Source organism: Dryobates pubescens, chromosome 35, assembly GCF_014839835.1.
Source record: "Dryobates pubescens isolate bDryPub1 chromosome 35, bDryPub1.pri, whole genome shotgun sequence".
NCBI lineage: Eukaryota > Metazoa > Chordata > Aves > Piciformes > Picidae > Dryobates > Dryobates pubescens.
In genome coordinates, this window is record NC_071646.1 from 5,225,854 (window position 1) to 5,243,934 (window position 18,081).

The window sequence follows — 18,081 nt, forward strand, 5'->3', positions numbered from 1 at the left end:
CTCCTGCAGCAGTCAGGAAGGGCTGGAATGATGTGGGGTCAGCGTGAGCAGCCCCTCCGGGTTATTTATAACCCCCTCCAGTGCCGGTGTGCGGCGGCAGCTCCTGGGGATATTTTTAGCCCGCTGCAGGGAATCACGGCAGCGGCAAGCACTCAGGAGCAGCAGGAGGGAGGGAGGGAGGGAGGGAGGGCGGGCGAGGTGCTGCAGCACCAAGCGCTGCCAGCATCCCTCGCCGACCCCCCCTAACCAGAGCACTCCTCCCGCCTCTCTTTCCACGGAGAAACAACCCCACACCCTGGGCTGTCTGCTGGGTCATGCTGGCCTCGGTGCCATCGCATCCCTCAGTGGCCTGCTGGGACCAAAGGGATCACGTAGATGATCTCCACAGGTCCCTTCCAACCCCTACCGTTCTGTGATTCTCTGTCCACCCACCGCCTCCCCACCCCAAAAAGCTGGAGATGGGGGGCAGGGCTGCACCCTGGCACGGAGCACCTGCCGAGGTGTGGGGTGCTGTGGGGGCGCTGGTGGCTGCCAGGCTGCTGCTGTCTCCTGCCGCCAGCAGACACGAGGCGCGCAGCGCTGTCTGCATCTCTAATGGCCCTCGCCTGCGCCCCCGCCCTGCGCCGCTGCGGAGGCTGCGGGAAACCCTGGCGAGGGCACCCCGGGCACGTGGCGCCGCTCTCCTGCCATGGCTGCTGCCACCTGCCCTGCTGCCACGGCCACCCCCGCCCTGGCTGCCTGCTGGGTGGGTGCTCCACGCCCTGCGCAGACGGCGCGGCGCTGCCACACGAGTGTGCACCACACAGCTGCCCGCAGCTGCACACGCGTGTGCACGGCTGGCACAGCGAGCGAGGGGCACCCATCATGGTCTCGGGGCACAGAGGTGCCACCCCGGCCCTGCTCCGCAGGGAGGGACCCCCTGTGCCAGCCACACCCTGTCCGTGCACAAAGATGCCGAATGTGCTGCAGCTTCACCTGCTGCCACCCCCTGCATCCACTCATCGCAACACCCAGCCCAAACTGTCCACCCCTAAAGCCCACTGCAGGCTGGGGGAGCTGCAGACTACCTGCTATCGGCTCCCTGGGCACCCCAGGACCAGACATCCGGGTACTCAGGACCAGGGCTGGGCATCCAAGGGTGCAGGGCTAGCTACCCAGTACCGGGGCTGGGCATCTAGGACCAGAGCCGGGCACAGTGGGGTGCAGGACCGAGTACTCAGCACCAGGGACATCCACCCATCCCTGGCAGTGCCGGCAGCACGTGGGGCCAAGGTGTGAGGTGCCACCTTCCCGTTCCAGGCTGTTTCCCAGTTCATTTTCTCCCTTGTTAGATTCCAGCTGGCAGGACACTGCCTATAAACATACATCAGGGCTCATTTCCATGGCGGTTTACCGGGCAGCAGATTCCGCAGCTGCCTGGCAGCCAGCTGGGTGCAGCGGGTGAGGGCCATGCCCGAAACCGGCCGTGCCTCAGTTTCCCCAGCTGCTAATCGGGGCTGGGGAGGGAAAGGCTTTCCCCATGTTTTTGAAGCTCTGTTCCTGGAAAGCCCAGGCTGTTATTAGCAGGGCTATTTATAGCTCACTAAATGGGTTATTAATATGATTATTCGCAGCGTGGCGATGGGTAATTGCCCTGGGTGGGGACGACACCCGACGTGTGTGAGGTGCTGCTTGGGGACGGTCTCAGCCCCGACCTGCCTCCACCCAGGGGGGAAAACAAACCTCGCCCCAGAACTCCAGTGGGGCACCAGGCTGTGCCCAGTGGGTGATGGGGTCCTATGCAGCACTAGGACCTCAAGGCTGGTTGGGGGGTCTGGTGCTGCTGTGCCCCCCGCGCTGGACTCCGTCCGGCTCTTGTTTCGATCATGGTGATTAGCTGAGTCACAGCTGGGGTGCTGCTAATTAAATGTATTTCTTAATTAACAAGATCACAGCCAGGCCTGCCAGCCCGGCTTGCCTTTCAATCACAGCTGACACAGGCAGCTGCGACCACCAAGGCCTTAGGTGTAACGAGTGTCCCAGTGCTCGGCTTTGCCCCCACACTTCTCCCATCCCAGCAGCCCATTTTCCTGTGCAGCAGTGGTGTGAGGATGAGGAGGGCTTGTGCCTGGCATCATCCAGCCCCGGGGGGTGAGATGAGCAGGGCAGCCTCAACTCCTGGCTGTTGTTTGTGGAGCTGGGATGCAGTGAGTGTGTCAGAGCTCAGCGCAGGGCTGGGCCACCCTCTGCTCCCGCCCCATGACTCAGGGTTGCTTCACGTCTGCCCCCTTGTCCCTCCCCACCACCTGAGCCCTGACCCAGCCTGGCTATTAATATTAATAACACCCTCCCCCCAGCTATTCACCCACCTCAAAGCACAACCTGAAGTAACCCCAGTCCCTGGATGGGCAAATGGCTACATCCCACCGGATGGGGAAACTGAGGCATGGGAAGTGGAGCAGGAGCAGAGCCAGGGGAGGTGCCAGAAGCTTTCCTTGCTCCCCTGTAGGGTTCAGATTGCAACATGGGGCAGCAAAAAGCCAAAGGTACCCACAGCCCTGGGATGGCAACCCCTGGGTGAGCTGCTGTGGGTGGGGAAGGTTTTCCTGGCTGGGGAGAGAAAAAAGAGACTAAATCGATACAAATAAATAATAAATGAATAAATAGAAGGGAGAGAAAAAATAAACTAAATAAAATTGAGGGGGGGAAATGACAAATCAATACAAACAAACAGGAGAACCATTCTAGCCCCCAGCCCGGGCTCTGCCCCATGGCACCGGGGCAAATACCCCCGTGGGAAGCAGTGGGGGGAGGAAGGGGGCTGAGCTTTCCAGCGGGGGGGGAGGGGTGGGGGGGAGTGTGCGGTGGTCTGCGGGCGCGGGCAGGCGGCGGCGCTGGGGTTTGTGCCCAGCTTTGGCAGTCTGGTCATGTCCTGCCAGGGCGAGCAGCAGGACTGAGTCACGTTCCAGCGGCAGCAGTGAGTCAGGGCCGCCCCAGCCTCCCGGGGAGCAGCCGGCACATTGCAGAGATTCCTGGATGGAGGCAGGAAAATAAAATTAAATAATAACAACTGCCAATCCACCCCCCCCCAAACCGCCCCCCCCCGCTCCGCCCCGCCCCCCCCTTCCCTCTTCCTTCCTTCCTTCCTTCCTCCCCCCAGCTCCTGCAACACAGGCGCAAAACAGCGAATTCCTGCGCCACCGGGAAACACCTCCTGCCTCACCGCCACCCACATGCGACCTGCTGCTCACTGCATCCCATGCCCCCTCCCCCACAAAAGGAGGTGGAAGCTGCGCACCGCCACCACCCCCCCGCCGCCAAAGCTCCCCTGAGCCTGGGGGATACCCCAGCAGCGAGGTGCTGCCAGTGCGATGCAAAGCAGGGGTGCAGCTGCTGGGTGCGTGGGGTGTCGCCTCTCTTTGCATTGCTTCCTGTGGATTTGGGGGGCAGCAGAGCAGGATGGGGGGTACCCAGCGCTAAGGCTGCACAATCTTGGTTCTGGAGGGTTCTTGGGGGTGGTGGGCTGTGTGAGCACAGATATTTAGTGTCATTTAGCACCATCTCTGATCATTAAACCCTCTGCCCAGGGGGATGTCCCCAGCCTCGGGGCAGATGAGGTCCCCAGTGCCCCTGCAGCCCTGCAGTGGGGGCTGCACTGGGGCAGGGTCCTGTCGCTGCCTTCAGCCTCCCCAGATCCATTCTCCAAAGCAGTGGAAGCCTCCGTGGACTGCAGAGGCTGTGCAGGGAGAGGCCACAGTGCTGCAGCCCCAGCACCTCGGTGCCATGCCCAGGGCCACTCCTGTGGGCTGCACCCCATGGGGCGCAGCCCCTATGGGGCACAGCCCCTGTAGGCTACAGGCCTTTATGGACCACAGTCCCTGCAGGGCAGGAGGCACAGCTGTGCAGTCTGATATCTATAGAGCCCAGCACCTAGAGAGCAAGAGCCTCTGCTGCGGAGGCCTGGCCCCCATGGAGCACCCCAGCTCCTGCACAACCCAGCCCTGGGCATTACAGAGCAGGAGCTGCTGCCCCTGTGGTGCAGTCCCCTATGGACCAGCTGGCCCCATGCCCAGCTCCTGCACAGCCTAACCCCTGGCATTATAGAGCAATGGCTGCTGCCCCTGTGGTGCAGTCCCCTGTGGACCAGCTGGCCCCCATGGAGCCCAAATCCTGCACAACCCAGCCCTGGTCATTACAGAGCAAGAGCTGCTGGCCCAGAGATGCAGACACCTGTAGAGCAGGACCCAGGGCAAGCAGAGCAGCCCTGCAGGCTGGGGGTGTGGGGACGTATGGCTCCAGGACTGCCCCATGGCTGGGGGATGTGGAGGGAGGGCACATTGGGAAAGCAGCCCCAGGACCCTCTGAGCTCCTTTCTGGGGATCAGGAGGGACTGCACTGCACAGAGCCCTGCAGCAGGGCACCCCCAAAGCATCTCTGCATCCCTGGCAGCCACCTCTCCATGCACAGCGTGGGAACCCATACCCGGGATTCAGGATGAGGCTCCGGGACAACGGAGCCTCAGCGCCGCAGCGGCTGCGCCGTGCCCGGCGCCCAGGGCCCGCGGGCTGCCTTTTCTCAATGAGGGGCGGCCCGGCGCTGCCGTAGCTGTGGGTTTCACAAGTATTTTGGTCACTGCTTACAAGAAGAGGCCCTGGGGAGGGCTGTGGCCGCGGGGGGGATTCCAGTAAGCGGCCTCTGAGCCTTCCTCATTCCGGAGAATAGGAAACTGCAACTTCTCCAGAGGGTTTCACTTTCTGCGAGAGGAGGTGAGAGGCCAAACTGCTGCACTTGACCAGCGCTCTGAGGGGCACTTGCTGCACGTCTTGGCTGCAAAAACTTCTTCCCCCCCCCTCTCCCTCCTAGGGAAGCAGAAATCATGAACCCCACCACGAGTTTGGTCCCCCACCAACAGCCTGTTCCAGGGATGCTTAGTGCAGCCGAGCGATGCTCTCATCCTCCTTGGGGGCAGCGCGGTGCCAAGGTGGTGGCAGTAACCTGCCCCGGTGCCCTGTCCCCCCCCTCCATCCCTTGGCCACCTCTCTTCCCCAGCAGCCCAAGGGTGCTGCAGCAGAGCAGGGGTCCCTGAGGGCGGCTGGGGACCAGAAGCAGGGTGGGGAAGAGCCGGTAAAAATAGCACCCAGGTGCCCTGTGCCCCAGCAGCAGTTTTTTTTGCTGGGTAAACAGGAAATCTATTCTTAGGCCCATTCATGAGCCGCGGGCTGCCGGCAGCTCCCCCCTCGCTCCGGGCTTGTTTTGTTCCCGGCTGACACAGGGGTGACGCCGCGGCGGAAGGGCCACCGCGCAGAACCTTCCAGCCCCGCGGGCTTCCCCTCGCTGCCTCTTGCCCCTTCCAGCAGCAGGCTCCCGGCCCCCGCCTTGCCAGGGGGGCTGGGGCTTCCCCTTCACACCAGACAGTGGTGGTGGGAAGAGAGGGTGGGTTTGGGGTGGCCCGGGAAACCTCTGTGCTCTTTGCTTCTGGGGTTGGCTCTGTGCTGGGTGGCACCCCCAGGCTCCAGGGGTGATTGTTTTGGCAGAGCTTTCCTCCCCCCCTCCATCTAGCTCCTATCCACCTTCCTTGATGGTATCTTTGAAGGTGGAGGAAAGTTTGCTCTTTCCCAAGATGGGCTGAGGAAGGAGGATGATGCTCACAGTGTGCTGGCTCCCTAAGGTCCTCCAGAGCGCTGACAGCTGTGGTTCCCCTTTGCTCCCCATCCTCTCCCCAAGTGCTTTCCCCACTTGCAATATCAGGCTCCAAAACACTCTCCATGGATCCATTTATCCTGTGATCCCTGAGCTGGAGCTGCTGTATGCTCCAGCAATCCCAGCCTGCCAGGGACACTGAGCTCCCCAGCTTCCTGCAGCCCATTTCAGCCCCCGGCAGGCTTGGAAGTGACAACTTCTGCCTGAACAACATTTCTGAGGGAACTAAAGACGACATGGAAAGAAACCTTCTTGCTTGGGAAGACCTCCTGATGGCCTTTCAGGACTTAAGTAGCCTGTGAGTAAGCTGGGGACAGAGTTTTGAGCATGGCCTGTTGTGACAGGAAGGGGTGATGGTCTGGAACTAAAAGAGGCAGATTCAGAGTGGAGAGAAGGAAGAATTATTCTTTTAGGTTGGTAAGACCCTGGGTCACATTGCCCAGAGAGCTGGGAGATGCCCCATCCCTGGCACCATTGCAGGTCAGGTGGTTTGGAGCCCTGAGCACCCTGCTCTAGGTGCAGATGTCCCTGCTGGCTGCAGGGAGTTGGACTGGATGAGCTTGAAAGGTCCCTTCCCACCCAAATCAGCCTCTGACTCTGTGATTAAAAACATGGGGCTGCAGCCTGCAGTGCTGGGACAGAACCAGGGCTGTTTGTTCTGCTGCTGATGTTGGGGGGGCCTCCCCTGTGTCTCCCCAGCATTGCTGCTGCACACTGGTGTGGCAGTCCCTGTGTGGACCCAGCCTCATCCCAAAGTGTCTCCAAGGAGGGGTCCAAGGGTGGAAGGTGAGGTCTGGTGAACGTCTGGGATGGGCACAGCACAGGTTGGCTCAGTGGGTAAGGGGCACCCACACCATGGGACTACAGCAGGGGGAGGCCAGGAGCAGTGAGAGGCTGGGAGAGGGATATCCCAAATGCAGGGTGTCAGAGGAGGGTGGTTACAGACGAGGTGATGCAGGGCCCTAGTGACAACCCCACGGGATGCTTCGCAAAGTACACTCTCCAAAAAGGCTCCTTGGACCGCTCAGGGGGGCTGCAGGTCAGCGTTTATCAGAGCAGCGCAGAGGCTGCCACACAACCGCGCACCGGCACCGGCGGAGCACGGCTGAGGCGTTGCTGCCCTCTGGTGGCAGCCGGCGGCACGGCACGGCACGGCGCAGCCGGCCAGGGCAGGGCTGGCTGCAGGGGCGCAGGCTCCCCAAAACGCCCCGGCTGGCTCTCCCTCCTCCTCAGCTCGGGTACCTCCATCATCTCTGCCCAGTGCAGAGGGCAAGGAAGGAAGAGAAAGGGGACTCAGCTGGTCCATACAGTGGCAAAAGTATCACCATCTTGCCCTTTTTGTGATGAAAACCCAAAGTGCAGCGAGTTTGAGGATCTGCTCGAAGCCAGCCGGGAGCAGGAGAGGCAAGGGGAGGCTTGACGCAGGGGGCTGCCCCGGAGGTGGACGTGGCCTCATTCTGCTTCATCACAGGAGATCACACCTTCCTCCTGGGGGTGTGTGATGCCTGCAGCAGCACGAGCCATGGCCCTCATCCAGCGCTGCTTCAGCTCCTCGCTGTCAGCCATGAAGGTGAGAACGCGCCCGGACTGCACCAGCTGGAAGAGGTGGCGGCAGGGGCCCTGCTGCAGCTCCCTCACCTGGTAGCCCAGCAGCGGGATGGAGGTGTGGGCTCGCACGTCCTGCCAAGAGCAAAGACAGCGGTGGGGGGCACAGGGTGGGCACAGCAGGATGTCCCTTGTCCTTCAGGGGCTGAGCCTGGCCTTACCTGGGGGGCCGCATAGATGTACAGCACCAGGGGATCATCCTGCGGGATCACGAACCAGCCGCCCGTGCTCCCCTTGCCGCTCTTGTCCAGCAGCTGCAGAGAGCTGCAGAGCAAGCTCCTGCCTGAGACCTCTGCAGCTCCCTTCTGTCAAAAACCCAACAAAGCAAGCCCTGAATCCCCCCTGCAGGAGGCAGAAAGGGTGCCAAGCCATGGGCATTTGCTGCCCGCTCCTAAAACCCCCCCAGAGCGGGGCAGGGGCAGGGGCGGTCCCAGCTGTGAAGGTCCTGCTGAGGTCCCGTGGTGGAAAGAGCCCTAGGTGCTTCCTCCCAGCCCAGCACATCCCACCAGCCCCACAATTCACAGGCACCTCTGACTCCCAGCCCTCCTGCTGCAGCTGCACAGCCAGAGTGGGACAGCAGGGCTGGGGACCAGGGTGGGTGGCTCAGAGGAACAGAGGAGGAGCTCTCTTCAATGTCAATGATCTGGAAGAGGCATCAAGGCTCTCTCACTAAGTTTGCAGATGACACCAAGCTGGGTGACAGTGTTGATCTGCTGGAGGGTAGGAGGCTCTGCAGAGGGATCTGGCCAGGCTGGACCCATGGGCTGAGGCCAAGGGATGAGGTACAACAAGGTCAAGGGCCAGGTCCTGCACTTGGGTTACAACAACCCCAGGCTTGGAGCAGAGTGGCTGGAAACTGCCCAACGGAAAAGGACCTGGAGGTGTTAAGTCAACAGCCAGCCTGTGCCCAGGTGGGAAAGGAGGTCACCAGCATCTTGTCTTGGATCAGCAATACTGTGGCCAGCAGGGGAGACCTTCTGGCTCTCTACAACTCCCTGTTAAAGGAGGCTGGAGACAGGTGGGGGTTGGTCTCTCCTCCCAAGGAACAAGCAACAGGATAAGAGGAAATGGCCTCAGGTTGCCCCAGGGCAGGTTTAGGTTGGCCACGAGGAACAATTTCTTCCCCCTGAAGGCTGTCAAGGCCTGGTCCAGGCTGCCCAGAGCAGTGGAGGAATCCCCATCCCTGGAGGGGTTTCAAAGCCATGGAGGTGTGGTGCTGAGGGCCATGGTGACCTGGCAGTGCTGGGTTAAGGGTTGGCCTTGATCTTAAAAGTCTCTTCCAACCAAAACGGTTCTCTGATGGGCAGAGCTCACCTCCAGGATGCCTCTGTGCTTCCTGTCCTGGTCCTCTGGCACCTCCTGACCTGTCAGGCAGACGTAGCAGTGCTGGCAGACGCGGTTCAGGCGGTTGCCATCGTACTGCAGCTCAGCCTTGTAGTCAGAGCAGCGAGCACACACCACCTGCAGGCAGCAGACAGGGAGGCTGGCGGACGCCGGGGCCGGGCTGGCGGACGCCGGGGCCGGGCTGGCGGACGCCGGGGCCGGGCTGGCGGACGCCGGGGCCGGGCTGGCGGACGCCGGGGCCGGGGGGCTGGGGGTCACTCACGTATCCGCAGGCTCGGCAGTGGTGCCTGCGCCGCACGATGGCGCTGAAGGGCTGCTGACAGCGCATGCACATGGACACCAGCCTGTCCCGCACCCACCGCGGGGCTCGGCGCCCCAGCTCCTCTGCCTGGGGGGGCAGATGGCATCACTGGGGCTACCTGGTGCCAGCCCCTCTGCTCTCCCCTCCCCCCAGCCTTTATTCCCCACTACAGCTTCCCCGCAGCTGTGCTTCACGGCATGGGGAGGGCAGGAGAGTTACCTTCAGAGCAGGGGAGCCTGCCTCCATCCCTTGTACTGCTGCCTTAAAGGTCTCAGTCCTCTTCTCCTTCCTGTCAATGGCATCTTGGAAGGCCTAGAGGGGAAGACAGGGCTGGAGGGGCCGTTGGAGGCTGCTCAGACACAAGGCTGGGCTGAGCAAGATGGCAGCAGCCTCTCCCAGCACTCGGTGGTACCTTGATCCAGGCGTTCATCTCCTCCTCAGACCTGGGTACAACAAGGGAGATGGATAAGGCACAGCCCCTCCCTCCCTGAGGGCCTGCAGGCCCAGCACTGCTGCCCTTACCTGGCCTGCAGCTCCAGCGTCCTCTGCTCTCCTGACACCAGGAAGGTGTTTGGGAGCTGCGCATCCTTCAGCGCCCGCACCTGAGAGGGGAACGAAGGAGCAGCTGAGGTCACCCGCAGCACGCAGGAACCTTCCTCCAGGGTGTGGGGGACAGTGAGCTCCCTTCAGCCCCACAGATCCCACAAGGCTTCACTGCTGCCCACCAACCTCTTCTCCTCACCCACCAGGCGCCCCCTGGCTCCAGCCCCGGGGCGCAGAGGGCAGCAGCCACGCTCCAGCCCGGGGTGGGTGCCGCAGGGAGCGGCACGCTGTGCCCAGCTGACCTTCATGCCGTCCACGTTGATGCGCAGGTGGACCTGGAACTCGGCACCCACCTGGATGACCTTGGGCACGCAGTAGAGCAGCATGTTGTTGAACTGGGGAGGAGGAAAGGGTCGGCTGGAGCCCAGAACCTGCCTGCTCAGAGCTGGAGGCTTCCCTGGAATCTGGGATCCTTCACCCCTGGGGCTGAGGTGGTGCTTGGGAAGACTCCAATCTAAAAACTGAGTAACTCTGTGCTGGGCACTGCCAAGGCCACACCTCAAACACTGGGTTCAGTTCTGGGCCCCTCACTCCAAGGACATTGAGGGGCTGGAGTGGGTCCAGAGAAGGGCAACAAAGCTGGGTGAAGGGTCTGGAGAACAGGGCTGGGGAGGAGCAGATGAGACAACTGTGGGTGTTCAGTCTAGAGGAAAAGAGGCTGAGGGGAGACCTTCTGGCTCTTTACAGCTCCCTGGGAAGAGGCTGGAGCCTGGTGGGGGTTTGTCTCTCTTTTCCCACTGAGCACAAGAGGAAAGGGGCCCAAGTTGCCCCAGGGCAGGTTCAGGTTGGAGATGAGGAGCAATTTTGTCCCTTTGAGGTTTGCCAAGGTATGGCCCAGGTTGGAATCCCCACCCCTGGAGGAGTTTCAAAGCCCTGGAAATGTGGTGCTGAGGGCCATGGTTCAGTGGTGCCCTGGCAGTGCTGGGTTAAGGGTTGGACTGGAGGATCTTAAAGGTCTTCTCCAACCAGAACAATTCTATGGTTCTGTCTGCCCCTGCAAAAGTGAAGTGCTCTGGGAGCACAACCCAAGGGCTGAGCAGCAGGCTCCCAACCATGTCCTGTACAGGGTGCCCTGCTCTGGAGTGGAGTCAAACCCCCAGCTCTGAATTCAGCCCCTAGTGTAGAGATGACTCAGCAACACCCCAGGAGGCTGTGCTGCCCTCTCCCCTTGCCCAGCTGCTCCCTGTCCCTCCCCCTGAGCATCCCAGCTCCCACCAGGAACAGGTACTTCTCCGAGGCGCTGTTGTTGCGGGTGGAGATCTTCTGGACTGGGCCCTCCTTGATCAGCTCGTTGGAGGGATCCACGATGTCATCCTCCAGGCCCAGCCGCTGGTAGACCACCCAGAGGTTCTGCAGCCGCTCCTGGGGCAGGCAGAGGAACTGCTCTGTGCAGGGAGCTCAGCAACTACCAATTTGCCACCCCTGGCTCCCCTCCAGCAGGGTCTAACCCCCCACCTCTGCTGAACCCACAGTGCTCCTGCCCCACTCTGGGTGCAGCTGAGCTCCTTTGAGTCCCCCAGCAATGAGGCCAGGAGGAAATGTGGCAGTTCTCCCTGCTGTGAGGCACCAAGTGCTGCCAGCTGGGCCAGGCACTCACCATCTCAGTGATAGCTGCGTTTGCGTGCTTGGCCACCATAAAAATCATCTCTAGGGCCTCTGCAGAGAGAAGACAAGGAGAAGTTAAACACTTGCTGGGGAGCTGTGGGAGATAGCCCCCGGGGCTCTCCCTCAGGGAGGGGAGATGGACCACTGGAGGCTGCTGCCCTCTGCTGGACACAGCCAGAACGGCCCCAAAAGACTGAGAGAACTACCGGAGAGAGTTCAATGGAGGCTGCAAAGATGCTGAGGAGCCTGTGAGGAGGAAAGGCTGAGAGCCCTGGGGCTGTCGGGGCTGAAGAGCAGCCTGAGAGGCAATCTGCTCAATGCTCAGCAAGAGGTAAAGGGTGGGGGGCGGGGGGCTGGGGATGGTCTCTTTTCAGTGGTGCCTAGTGGGAGGACAAAGGGCAATGGGCACAAACTAGAACCCAGGAGGTTCCACTTGAACAGGAGGAGAAAATTCTTTGGTGTGAGGGTGCTGGAGCCTGGAGCAGGCTTCCCAGAGAGGTTGTGGAGTCTCCTTCTCTGGAGAACTTCCAACCCCCCCGGCCATTGTGACCCTGGGCAAGCTGCTGGGGGTGCCCTGCTGGAGCAAGGAGGGTTGGACTGCATGATGTCCTGAGGTCCCTTGCAGTCCCCCCCACTCTGGCATTCAGTTCTTATCCAAGGGCACAGGGCAGCTGGGGAGAGAATCCTGATGACCCCTGCAAGCCCCCCCTGGCCATGCCCCCAGCAGGGGCAGCCCCACGAGGTCCTCACTCTCTGCACCCTCCCTGTCCGGGGAGGCAGGAGGCAGCTTCCGGACGTACTCCTGCAGCAGCAGCTCGTAGCGTGGGATCCTCTGCACGGGCTCCAGCATGTGGTGCTGCAGCGTCAGGTTGGCACAGACCTTCCTCTTCTGGGGACAGACAGCAGGCACCCAGAGAGGAGCAGTGAACAAAGCAGCTCCCAGCCTCCAACGCTTCCCCTTGCAGGCAGGTCCCGGGGAGCGCTGCTGCGGCTCCCCAGCCTGCCGGGGGGCATCACCTGGATGTCAGCAATCTGCTCCTGGAAGGGAGGAGACTTCTCTGACCAGGCAGTGAGCAGCTCCACAGCCTTCTCAAAGTTCTTCACATACTCTCCATACATCTTGAGGAAGGGTGCAAGCTTCTGGATCACGTCCCCGATCCGTGGGTTGCAGCTCCTGCAGGAGGGAAGCACAGAGCAGCAGCTGCCTCAGAGCACAGCCAGCCAGGGGCAAAAGGAAGCCTCCTGCTGAAGGACAGAGATCTGACTGCTGTGACCTGCCACATCCCCATACAAGCCTGCAGATGACACCAAGCTGGGTGGATGTGTTGATCTGCTGGCTCTGCAGAGAGATGTGGCCAGGCTGGCTGGGCTGAGGCCAACATCAGCATGAGACTGAACAAGGGCAAGTGCTGAGAGCTGCACCTGGGCCACAACCCCACGCCATGCTCCAGGCTTAGAGGCAGGGTGGCTGGAGAGCTGCTCATGGAGAAGGACTTGGGGGTGTTGACTGATGGCTGGCTGAACATCAGCCAGCAGAGTGCTCAGGTGGCCAAGCAGCTCAATGGCATCCTGGTTTGGAGGTGGAACAGTGTGGGCAGCAGGTCTAGGGATGTGGCTGTCCCCCTCTGCTCAGCGCTGGGGAGACCACACCACAAACCCTGGGTTCAGTTTTGGGCTCCTTGCTAGAAGAACATTGAGGGGCTGGAATGTATCCAGAGAGGAGCAACCAAGCTGGTGAAGAGCCTTGAACACAAGTCCTGTGAGGAGCTGCTGAGGGAACTGGGGGTGTTTAATCTTCAGAAGAGAAGACTGGAGTCTCACTTCAGCCTCCTTTGAGGTAGTTGTAAGGGAGTATGAGGTCTCCCCTTATCCTCCTCCACAACTACCTCAAAGGAGGAGCCAGATGGGGGGTTGGTCCCTTCTCATGTGCAACAAGTGACAGAACAAGAGGAAACAGCCTCAAGTTGTGCCAGGGGAGGTTCAAGGTTGGATATTAAGAACAATTTCTTCCCAGCAAGGGTTCTCAGGCACTGTCCCAGGCTGCCCAGGGAGGTGGTGGAGTCACCATCCCTGGAGGGGTTTGAAAGAAGTGTGGATGTGGTGCTGAGGGATGTGGTTCAGTGGCAGTGGCTCAGCAGTAGTGACAGGACTGTGAGCTCTAGGAGTGTGGCTGGACTTGATGATCTCCAAGGTCTCTTCCAACCTCAACAGTTCTAAGGGTCTATGATTCCAGCTTCCTGCTCTCCAGAACAGGAACATCCCCAGCTTGCAGCTGAGCTGTTCATGCTTGTGCACAGCCCTAAACCACCTGAGATGTCACTTCTCAGACACATCCTGCTCTAGCCTGGAGTGTTTTAAGGAATTGCTTTGCAGCACAAAGGCCTTTGGAACAAGCCAGGCTGAGCTCTGGTGCTGCTCCCCCATCCTGGCTCCTGCCCTCCCCTCCTGCAGCTCACCAATCCTCCATCCGCTTCTGCAGCTCTGGCAGGAAGAACTTGGCATGGAACTGGTAGATGGAGGAGATGTTGGAGAAGATCATTTTCACCACTTCCTCTGGGACTGTCTTCCTGGTTTTGGCCTCTTTCATCAGCTCAGCATAGAATACCTGAGGGTGAGTAAGAAAGGGCCAGGCAGGTGTAAGGATCCCACTCCTTGGCACATCACCCACTGAAAAGGCCTAGATGCACAGGAGGGAAATCCCACGTCCCAAGAGAGAAGCAGGGGCACTGGAAAGCTCTGCTGGGACAAAGCTGCTCCCTGGAGGTGTGGGGTGGAGGGAAGGAAAAGACCAGACCCATACTCTGGCTATGGCAGCCAGCAGCCCAGCACAGCTCTCATCTGTACAGCTTCTTCCTCTCCAAAGCCTCCAGGAACAGTCCCTGGCCTCTGCTTGCCCTGAACTGAGCCAGGGTACTGCCACAGGGCCCAAAGCCCTGCTGTGGAGCACAGTGTAGAGCTGTGTGTCCTGCCCAGTTTGTCACCATGGAGTGGCTGAGCAGTGCTGGTGGGGACAGACAGCAGCAGGGTTTTCACCTGCCAGACCTGTGAGGGCCCCTCTGGCCCCCAGCTCACCTGGTCGAGCAGGTGCAGGCGGCTGACGTAGGCCTGCTCGGTCTCCAGCAGCTCCAGGGCAATTTTCTTCTCCTCTGGTTCCTGTGTGGGGAGAAGAGCTCAGTCCTGTGGGCAGAGAGACAACCCCCAAACTCCCCACCAGCCCCACCTGAGCCTCCTCCAGAGCTCACCCTGCTGCTGGGCTCGGGGTCCTGCTGCCTCCTCCAGTTGTCCTCCCTGATCTTGTGTCGGAAGGACCGGAGGCATTTGAAGCTAAGCCCCCTCTGACCCTGCTGCTCCTCTTCCTCCTCCTCCTCCTCCTCCTTCTCTGGGTGCCTGGCAGCCACCTGGGAGAGGCTCTGGCTGGTGGGAGCTGCTGGGAGCTGCTGGGGCTGGCTGGCTGCAGTATTTTGGCCTTGTGGAGCCTGTGTGTCCCTCCAGGCAGATTTGCTGGCCCTGCTACAGAAGAATCAGCACCATCAGCTCACTTCTTCCCCCAGCACAGCGTGGCCCAACCAGCTCCCAGGTTACAGCCACTGTGCTCAAGTGAAGGCTGTAAGACACAGCAGCACCCCAGCCCCCCTCCTATAACCCTGACACAACCTGGGGTCTGAAAGCCCCCAGAGAGAACCAGAGAATTGTTGGGGTTGGAAGAGACCTCTAAGATCATTCAGTCCAACCTTACCCCAACCCTGCCAGGGCACTGCCAACCCAGGGCCCTCAGCAGCACATCTCCACAGCTCTGAAACCCCCCCAGGGAGGGGACTCCACCACTGCTCTGGGCAGCCTGGGCCAGGCCTTGACAACCCTCAAGAGCAAGAAATTGTTTCTCATGGCCAACCTAAAACTGCCCTGGGGCAACTTGAGGCCATTTCCTCTGGTCCCTGGGAGAAGAGACCAAGCCCCACCTGGCTGCAACCTCCTTTCAGGTTGCTGTAGAGAAGTAGGGCAGGATCCAATCCCTCTTCTCCCACTGCCTCCTGCTGCTGTGGTCAGTCCCCATCTGCTCTAGATCCCACCCTTCAACCCACCCACAGCCATTGATTCCCCAAAGCTCAGCCCTGGCCTTCTGCCTGCAGCCACCAGAGAGCCAGCAACCTTGGACATGGGGCTTCAGAAGCCAACCAGGTGCCAGCTGAGAGGACCTGTGTGGGTGGTTTGGCAGGGGGGTAGATTGTTGGTGGGCTTCTCTCTTCCCTTTTCTAGCAAAGACAAGGAAACCAGATCCAGAGCAGCCAGTGGGGAGAAGCCTCAGAGAGCACAGGCCTTGAAGATGACAAGAGTGAGCTGTCTGTCCTCCAAGGACTGGCTCCTGTGGCAAAATGCTCTGGGCGGAAAGACATCCAGTGGTGGCCTGCAGACAGGAGTGGGATGAGGAGAAAGGAGAACCAGAAATGAAGACAGACAGAACACCTCAAAGATGACTTCAGCAGCAGAGACCCAGCTGCAGAGAGGCCCATCCCCCTGCTGGGGAGCTCAGGGGGCATGCACAGCCATGCACAAATCCCCTCCTGTCCATGGGGGCTGGCAGAACCCTTCACAGGGCAGAGGCTTTATCAGTCCCTCCTGGTGCCTCCCAGACCTGAGGCAGCCTAAACTCACTGCTGGAACTTCTCTCTTTCTGTTTACACTGACATGGGCTAAACTGTTTTCTGTTCCAGAAAACCTGCTCCCAGGTTCCTCAGCTGCCTCCAAAAAGCTGTCAGTTACTTCTGTTTCCTCTAAATCCATCTCACACCTCACAATAAAGAACCAGCAGCAGTCAAATGGAGGCAGATCCAACGCTGTGAATTGTTCCAACACAACATCACCACAGGCTAGAAATGGGCTGTGAGACCATGGGGACAAGCACAGTGCCCTGGAGCCATGTGGAGCACAAGAGCCAGAGCAGATCACCCAGTGGAGGTGCAGGGGAAATTCCCAGAAGGGGATCTGCCTGAGCAGCTTTAGGAAGTGCTGCAGACCTTACCAGTGAGGCTGAGAGCACCTCACTGACACCAGGGAATAAAGGGCTGGGTATCCCAGTTCAACACATGGAAAGCTGAGGCACAGACCACAGTGAAGATGTGCTCCAAGCCTCAGAGTTATTTCTGCACCAGGGGCAAGGCAGAGCCCCTAGCTCTGCCCCTGGCACACAGTCTGTGGGTGCCAGCTCAGGCTCCAAGTGCAGGAGCTGTTTCACAGGGCTGCTGTCGAGCCCCAAAGGAGCTTGCTTCACACCAAGCTTTCTCTTCCCTCTCCCAGGAGCCACATCACTGCACACAACTGCCCAAGTCTCAGGCTGGTGCCTGAGCTTTGTGTCCTCCCAGCCACTCACAGTGAATTCCCCTGCCCCACTGGCAACACAAAATCCTCCTGGCCCAGCAGCAGGGGGAAAGCATTTACCAAAGGTGCTGAGCAGGGAGGTAACCACAACCTGGCCCACAGCCAGGCACAGAAACCTCCAGCAAGGTCAGTCCCATCCCCCTGAGGTTTTCAGCCCTCTGTCTGTGACCCACAGCAGAAGGAAGACACCAGAGCAGACCTGAGGGCTGCAATCACCTGCTCAGCTTCCCCACAGCCCCACACCACCTCCCTGGTGGCTTTTTCTTTCCTTCCAACCACCACACCACAGAGAGGCTGAATGCACCCACAGCACCCAGGACCCCCCCTCCTTACCAGTGCTCTTCAAACTCAGCCACCAGGTTCCACACACCCCGGGGGTTATTGGCCTCTCCCTCCATGGCACTGCCTGGGAGCAAGTCCTGGGTGTAAAGGAGCTGCAGGGGTGGTTGGTGATGGTTTCTCTCCCTTCCTCTCTCCTTTAAGGTGTTTCTGGGACCTGGGATGTTGTTTGGGGATGAGGATTTGCACAAGGCAAAGATCCCCTGCTGTCCTTCTTTCTGTAGTAAGAGAGTTTGTCTCTGGGTTGGCCTCAAAAGGAAGAGGAAAGGGGAAGCACAAGGGGGTGCAAGTAGGAGAAATGCTGAGCAAACATGGGAACTTGTTCAGTTTTGGGGGGGGATCTTGCCATGTAGGATGAAGCTGGGGCATTACCAAGCCCAGAGCAGCAGCAGCAGAGGTTTTGTATAAAGGTACAAACAGGCATATGTCCATCTGCTGGGAGCTCCCAGCCATTGGAGCCTGGGGTGCCCTGCATGGGCTGTGTGCGAGTCACAGAATCATTCAGGTTTAAAATGGCCTTTAAAAGTGAGTGCAACCATTAGCCCAGCACTGCCAGGCCACAACCAACTCCTGTTCCATACCACCACAGCTCCATGGCTTTGAAACCCCCCCTGGGATGGGAACTCCACCACTGCCCTTGGGCCAGGCCTTTGGAGAAAAAACTGCTCCTCATGGCCAACCTAAACCTCTCCTGGTGCAACCTGAGGCCATCTCCTCTTGTCCTGCTGCTTATTCCTTGGGAGAAGAAACCAACCCCCACCTGGCTTCAGCCTCCTTTCAGGGAGCTGTAGAGAGCAAGGATAATAGGATAGAATAGGATAGAATAGAAATGAAATAGAATAAACCAGGTTGGAAGAGACCTTTGAGATCATCAAGTCCAACCTATCATCCAGCACCATCTGATCAACTCAACCATGGCACCAAGGGCCTCAGCCAGCCTCTTCCTAAACCCCTCCAGGGATGGGGACCCCACCACCTCCCTGGGCAGCACATTCCCAGGGCCAATCTCTCTTGCTGGGAAGAACTTTCTCCTCCCCTCCAGCCTAAACCTCCCCTGGCACAGCTTGAGGCTGTGTCCTCTTGTTCTGGTGCTGGGGGCCTGGCAGAAGAGCCCAACCCCCACCTGGCTCCAACCTCCCTGCAGGCAGTTGCAGAGAGCAAGAAGGTCTCCCCTGAGCCTCCTCTCCTGCAGGCTAAGCAACCCCAGCTCCCTCAGCCTCTCCTCCCAG

The 18,081-nt window shown here is 59.9% G+C and overlaps 1 protein-coding gene across 1 annotated transcript; it reads right to left on the reverse strand.

Moving 5' to 3' along the window:
- Positions 1–7,114: 7,114 nt before the first annotated feature.
- On the reverse strand, positions 7,115–16,973 carry FGD2 (FYVE, RhoGEF and PH domain containing 2). The gene is made up of 16 exons (XM_054176576.1): positions 16,847–16,973; positions 14,380–14,647; positions 14,210–14,290; positions 13,594–13,742; positions 12,155–12,311; positions 11,888–12,026; positions 11,130–11,188; positions 10,748–10,894; positions 9,775–9,867; positions 9,452–9,531; positions 9,342–9,372; positions 9,149–9,241; positions 8,891–9,016; positions 8,599–8,745; positions 7,446–7,589; positions 7,115–7,359 (listed from the first exon to the last, which is right to left on the reverse strand). Exons 1-16 carry the CDS (start codon positions 16,909–16,911, stop codon positions 7,132–7,134), a joined length of 2,007 nt encoding a protein of 668 aa, XP_054032551.1. The 5' UTR covers positions 16,912–16,973; the 3' UTR covers positions 7,115–7,131.
- Positions 16,974–18,081: the final 1,108 nt, after the last annotated feature.